We start from the raw sequence: 6846 nt of genomic DNA, 5'->3' as shown, positions 1-6846 counted from the left end.
GTCGGCTGCATGCAAAATATTACCGACAACAGCCAATAAGGACTTCGGGATGGCGACTACGTACAAGAAAAATCAAGAATAAATAATACCCCAGCGGAATAAAGCAATGTAATGTCTTAGTCAGGGCCGAGTTGGTATAGCCGTGTATTAAGATAATACATAGCAACTTCCAACTGAGGCAATTTACCCCTTGGATGTGGCTTCTACAATGCGATGAGTTAAATTCTGTAAAAAGCAACAGCTTGCTTTACACTTTACGACAGAATGATTATACATATAAACGAAAATTGCTTGTTGCCGACAAAATTGCTTATCATGCTTTCGCTTTGGCATCCCTTACTACATTGAACGAGTGATCTTTCGAGTGGATGTCCTTTCATTAAAAAAAACTATCAAACTATAATAAAAAAGGCGCAGCTTACGCTGCGATTTTTAAGTTTCTCGTTTCCTCTATTACGTCGCCACGTTTGTCTAAAACAGCTAAGTAGCGACCGCAAATTCAAACAGGTGCAATTTATGATTCGACAGATATTCAAAGCAGAAGCTAGCAACATTGGAATTAACAAATGACCTCAAAGACGCATGCCTCTCAAAGTCTGTAAGGATGAGATTTTGTTATTTTAGGAACAAGATTGTCGGTTGCAGGAGCAATTACTTCAACTTTGTTGCTACCTTGTGAATCCAGTCCACAAGCAAAGGAAACAAAGCGGATACACTATCGTTGATGAGACCCAAAAAAAATTGCTCAGCCTGCTCATCCGTCAAATCTAAACGAAATTTTTCCTCCACCTTGAGCAAAGTAGTGGCAGGATTTGCCGACAGTTCTTCAATTCCAGAGTCAGCCATCAGACTAAGTAAGTTAAGAATGAGATCCGCACTTTTGCGAAGCCAATTATACGCTTGGCAGCAGTATGTTATAAACCTCTGGTAGTGCTCACTAGTTGGGCCGCCCATGCCTTCCACCATTTCCTTTGTCAACTTGAACGGAGGTGGGTACGGTTTTGGATCTGCACCGAAGACAAACCCAAAATCAATATGAAACATGTGTCCTTCGGCTTTCATCATCAAGTTGTCCAAATGACGATCGCCAATGCCAAGCAAATACGTGAGCACGCAATAACCAGCCACGGATTTTACGTACGTGCTCAGAGCTTCAGGTGCAATGCCAAACTCGGCACTAGGATCTGGGTTGTGTTTTTTCAAAAAGCCAATTATCTGGGGCGACTCAAAATGTGAAACCACATACGAAACCGGATACGAATCTTGTACGAATTCCATTAGCCCGTCGTTGGCACCTGTCGCCAAGATGCGATATGGTGTTAGCTTCAAGTCCAGATTAACTTTCTTGAGTAGCCGGTCCATGAGGATGAACATTTGCATGATCAGTTGATCCTGACGAAGATCGTCCCCATTTTTGACCATAAACTTGTACATTGGACCTTCCTTACCGCGGTGCAAATAACTGATCATTCGAGTCGGTAATGACTCTCGCATAATACTTCCATCGCTAGTGCCAAACATTGACTGACTTAAAGCCGTCGCATGATGATTTAACGCTGAAGAGTGATGATTCTCCCCTTCAGTCGTGGATGGGTGGTGAAACTGGTCACTTGGCGAAATTACAGTTTGAAACTGAATCACAGCTGGATACATCGCACTTTTAAACATTTTTGCAGAAGATGCAACAACGCCGCTCAAGAGAATGGTCGGATCCAACGGCAAGGAGATCACAGCACCTTTGGGCCATGGAAACTGTTTCAGAAATTGTCGCAGCTTCTCTTCTTTTTGATCCTTCCTCCCCTTTTCTTCACGAGCTTTGTTGTGAATCGTCAAGATGTGGCTCATAAAATCGCGTTGAGCCATCAACATATCGTACACAGCTTTCTTTTCTTCATCCCGCTTCATCTCCGTTAGCATTTGATTGAGAACAGTACTAAAAATTTCCGAGTCGTTAGTTTGGTCGCCGGCTTCTACCTTAAGATACCAATAAAAGTAATTAGCCATTTGAAAATTTGTACTCGAGCGAGCTATTAGAAATTGAGCCAATGGACCCAATTCACTCGATGTTCCGTCTACACTTCCGTTTTCATCCGTGTTCATTCCCCTTCGAGAAGATGCAATTGGAGCCCCCGGTTTCTCATACCGTAAAGCCTGAACCAATTGTAGCAGAAAATCAAGCAGATCCTCATTTTTGGCCGTGGCTAAGGTTGACACTGCAAAATGTCGCACAATCTCGTGTTTGAATTCCTTTTCCCGCCCCAAAAGCTTTAGCGCGTCTGCTATATCAATCTCACACCATTGAGAGAGCAGATCTGTGGCTTGTTTTACTTCTAATTCATCTTTCCAGTCCACCGAGAGTAAGAATTTGACAACTGCTTTCTTGTTGTCCGTCAAAGTGTATCGAAACTTCCATAGCAAGTCCTTGTCTTCATTTTTTAGATTGTCAGTTGGTGTAGCCAATAAAAGCTCAATTCGGGCCTTTTCATCCCGACTGGGCTTAAGATTCGGGTCGATTGATCCGCGCAAGATGTCACGAGCAAGACGGCGATACTTGCGCTCAGCCGGGTTGTCTTCATTAAGATCGGGATCCCATACAGTAACAAGACTTGGTAACTCTCTGGAGGTAGACGGCGTTGTTGCAGTCGCAAGATCATACGATCCACTAAGCGTATGGGTGTCGTACGAAGAATTTGAAGACGAAACAGTATTAGTGTCGTATTTCGTTCGTCTTGGAACAACGTCGGCAGTATAAGATGACGTCAAGTTGCGTTGAGAGTACGGTTCCTCTTCATAAACAACAACATCTCCAAAATACGGCATCTCAAGCCACAATAAAGCTTCTTCCCTATACGAGCAGAAGGGGCCTAGTGCATCTTTTCGTGTCGGCGGTTCGCTACCCCTTCGGATGCGTGCAATACGTCGGTCTGTAACACTGTCCATCCACTCGTTGCGTGCGATTTCCTTGCGTTCATACTTCTCACGAAGCTTGTCAAGACGAAAACATTCCTGTCGTACCCATTCTTCATCAATTTCCGACGGCGTCCTGGTGGTAGGAGATGAGTCGGCTTCGCGACCTTCCCAGATGCGAAGGCACTGTACGCCATCGCGTAAAACACCTTGTTTCGTGAAAAATGAGATAGTGGAGCCTCCGACAGGTACCCAATCTACGCCCCAGATAGTTATAGCGAGCAATGAATTGCGGGATAAATCGCGGTATCGAACAGGAAAGGATATCCATTCGTTCCAGTAGATAGTTGAATTGCTGCATTTTGTAGGGCTCTTAGAGCTATAGTGGCAAGAGCGGATGTGTTTAGATTTGCAAAGGGTTTTAGTGAGATGTATATATTACGTACCTGATGACCATAGGGTGTAAAGGAAGTCCATCGGAGAAGATCTGGGCAGTCAAAAAGATCTCGCTAACAGGTGAGTTGCGCATCTCTGACGACGTGCCAGATAATTGTTCAAGCCCTACAAATGGCGAAATTAAATCTGCACGCTTGGATGCCTCGCTGCTGACAGAGCATCCAAGCGCTGGAGCAAGCTCTACGAGAGAGATTTTTACGGTGATGCCTGTACTCACGCCGCTACTGAGGTAGTAGCGATACTCCTTTAACCGGCTAGCCATTTTGAGCAATTCGTTTTAAAATTCATCATTATCCATTTATAATGTATACCACATGAAAACAAAGAGCGACTATCTGAACATTCTGACGCAAAATACAGAAATCTCTGGTGTTTACTGGACTGAACTAGCCATGTAAACGTACCACCTCAGTGGAAGAGGAATGCTTGCTTGCCCGCAATAAGCATTGAGAAATCTTAAGAGACTAGCATATGGTGAGGTATAAATTATGGTGATTTAGTACTAAGAGCACTTGACGATTCCTTAAAATGGTACAGGATTTAGAGCTCAAGCTTACGACTCAACAATGAACTCCAGATCATAACCTCTCAGGCTAATTGATTTCGTACGATTGAAATATTCTGGCTTGCGATCGGTGTATTTCGTTGATATTAATGATGGTTTTGCTAGAAGTCCAAACCAATATTGATATTAAAGTAACAAAAGTGTGAAATGCCTCAAGCTTGTGCAGTTGAAAGTCGCTATAGGGGCGCCTCGCTGTCGACTTGCATGGCATAATCGGTGGCTCGTTTACTCAATTCCGTTCCGCCCTGCCACCATCTCGGTGAAAACGTAGTCAGGCCGAATTCTAAAAAGAAACAGCAGAGATATCTGATCAGCGGCACGATCAATCTGTTCCTGACGAAACTTTGTAAACCCACTTTATTATTCGTCTGACTGTATATATTCAGTGTGCGAATATAGCTCTAGCAAAACTCGCATATATATATTATAGCTCTAGCAAAACTTGCTTTTGGAGTCGACGTTCTCTTTGGCTTTTCTCTGTGGATATCGGTAAGCTTGAGCAAATTTACAATTTAAATTTCAAACTGTCGTTTGGTCGTAACCGAAATTGAGAAATTTTCGCTCACAGACATGTTGGATCTAGCTTGCGCGAGAAGAGATGACTTTTTGAATGCATAAGATGGTGGCAACCGTGTTTTTACCACTCAGACCAAATTATAGTTGGTCATGTTAGCCAGCCGAATTTAATTGCTCTATAATGTTTGGAGCTAAAATTGCAGCCCATATCGCTTCATACGAGAGGGCGCAACATAGATATCCCAATTTTTACTACCACTAACACCAAAGTCTGTTAAAAATACGAGAATACTCATTGTTAGCTTCAATTTCAGCCGTTACGACCGCACGACAGCTGACGAGGGGGCGAAGTTGGGATAAACGAGCCTAGTTGGCTTTTCTCTGGGTTACGATGCGCACTTAAAGTTTGTATGCTATCCCTCACTACAAAGAGGCCCAGAACGCGCCTCAGTTTGGCGGCCGACTCGACTCGTATACACGCGTGCAGTAGAAGGCAGCGAGCAAGAGAAAGAGATTCTTTTCTCTTAAGCAATACTTATTGTCCGTCAGGCCGAATCGCCCTTCACCTACAGTGTTCGTTACGCAACAGAAGCACAACGCCCAACGCTCTTCGACATAAGCCTTCAGGTCCTGTGCGCACACAACCCCCCCCAAACAATTACTGTTCCCCGCCTATACCTCGTCCTTTTATTCTTCGTGATTCGAAGAAGTTAGAACGAGATTGCAGCATGTCACGCAAAGGACTTAAGGGTAGCAGCACAATCGGTGGCAACGACGTGCTGACCATAGACCAGCTGCGCCACCAAGACGACTGGGTGCTCGACACGGAGCGATACAGATGCCACGTGTGCACGCGGAATTTTACGCGTTTTCGACGAAAGCACCATTGTCGCAAGGTACATTTTTTGCATTGTACTATTAAGTATTCGACTTAATCTGCTCACTTCCTTTATTGCGTCGTCATGACCACTGTAGTGCGGAGAGGTAGTTTGCGGGAACTGCACGCTGAAAAAGGAAGCCGAGCTACCTGTAATTGGTCGTTCCCTGGTTCGTGTATGCATGTCTTGCATCCTTTCGCACGCCAACGGCCAGGCGAACCCGCAAGCGCCACCGGTCCCCACTTCTGGTACAACTTCCTCGCCACCGCCGCGAGAGGAGCATTGGGAGGCGCAGAATTTTCATTCACCCACTGGCAACTCAGAGGGTGATCTCTCCCATTTCACTCGAGACTTTCAGCAACCAGAATTCGACTACCCGCTCGACTTGAGCTGGGATCACCCATGGCCAAAGCCTCCGATTGTTCCTGCTGAATCTGATCGTCTCGAAGTTTTGCGTAGCTTCGATATAATGGACACGCCAAGTGAAGATGTGTTTGATATTATCTGTGATTTGGCTAGCAACGCTTTAAAGAGTCCTATTGCAGCAGTTAGTCTACTTGACGAAGATCGTGAGTGGTTCAAGGCGAGTGTGGGATTGGCGCAGAATGAAGTCCCGCGCTCGGTGTCTTTTTGTGCGCACGCAATCATGTCTAAGGAGCCAATGGTCGTAATGGATACTCTTTTAGACAAGCGATTTTCTAAAAACCCGCTGGTAACGGGCGCTGCCAAAATTCGTTTCTATGCCGGCGCGCCAATATGCACGCCTTCAGGTCACCTTCTAGGTACGGTGTTTGTATTTGATACACAACCACGCAATACATGTGATATCGCGACCCTGGAAAAACTGTCAAATGTGGCGATGAAAAATCTAGAAGATCGAAAGAATGCTGTGGCCGCACCGCTTGATAATGGCGAGACTGTAGAGGTTGTGAAGAGTGATGATCATCAAGTAGATGGTATCAAACGCGCCACTGAGCCCCTTCGAGAATCGGGATTTGGAGTGGCAAATCAGGTGGTAGCTCAACCTGTCTCTAGTGCGTCACAGGATCTTGTCGCAGCTAATGTCGGCGATGGGCAGGTATCGGCAGGTCCAAAGATGGAGACGATGCTGATGGATCTACTGTGTCGTACTACAGAAACCCAGCAACAGCTAGCAACACAGCAGGGAGCAATGTTTCACACATTAGGTCAACACACTGCTGATATCGACAAGCTGGCAACTGCAATGGCGCGGATGGAGGCAAAATTAGACGCGATGGTCGAATAATACGATAAGATTTGCTATGCATGCCGCGAATTGCAGCGGCAGTGTCTCGACGTAGCGCAGTGCAAGATATTGAAAACGTTACGTTTTATGCGGATGGTGAAAATGATAAGACAAAAAATCCCTCGCTTGCTTTCGTTTGTCGTACTTTCAATTGTAACTAGAAGATATTATTGAAATCGCTGAAGTGGTAAGAAGCACGTATATACATACATTTGCTCACGTCTATGACCTGTAAAAGTTTTCTGTTGCATTGGAGT

The 6846-nt window shown here is 45.0% G+C and overlaps 2 protein-coding genes across 2 annotated transcripts; one reads left to right on the top strand and one right to left on the bottom strand.

Annotated features, from left to right (window-relative positions):
* Positions 1 to 651: 651 nt before the first annotated feature.
* On the bottom strand, positions 652 to 3625 carry PHALS_02596 (Phosphatidyl inositol kinase (PIK-A); the record flags this gene model as incomplete). The annotated part of the gene is made up of 2 exons (XM_024717009.1): positions 652 to 3286; positions 3354 to 3625. The coding sequence occupies 2 exons, from the start codon at positions 3623 to 3625 to the stop codon at positions 652 to 654; spliced, it is 2907 nt and encodes a 968-aa protein (XP_024582550.1).
* A 1547-nt stretch (positions 3626 to 5172) lies between these two features.
* On the top strand, positions 5173 to 6589 carry PHALS_02595 (hypothetical protein F443_17652; the record flags this gene model as incomplete). Its single annotated transcript, XM_024717008.1, has 2 exons — positions 5173 to 5340; positions 5420 to 6589. The coding sequence occupies 2 exons, from the start codon at positions 5173 to 5175 to the stop codon at positions 6587 to 6589; spliced, it is 1338 nt and encodes a 445-aa protein (XP_024582549.1).
* Between the last annotated feature and the right edge of the window lie 257 nt (positions 6590 to 6846).

Source organism: Plasmopara halstedii, assembly GCF_900000015.1.
Source record: "Plasmopara halstedii genome assembly, contig: Scaffold_2061, whole genome shotgun sequence".
Lineage (NCBI taxonomy): Eukaryota > Oomycota > Peronosporomycetes > Peronosporales > Peronosporaceae > Plasmopara > Plasmopara halstedii.
This window is presented reverse-complemented; position numbering and strand designations above follow the sequence as displayed.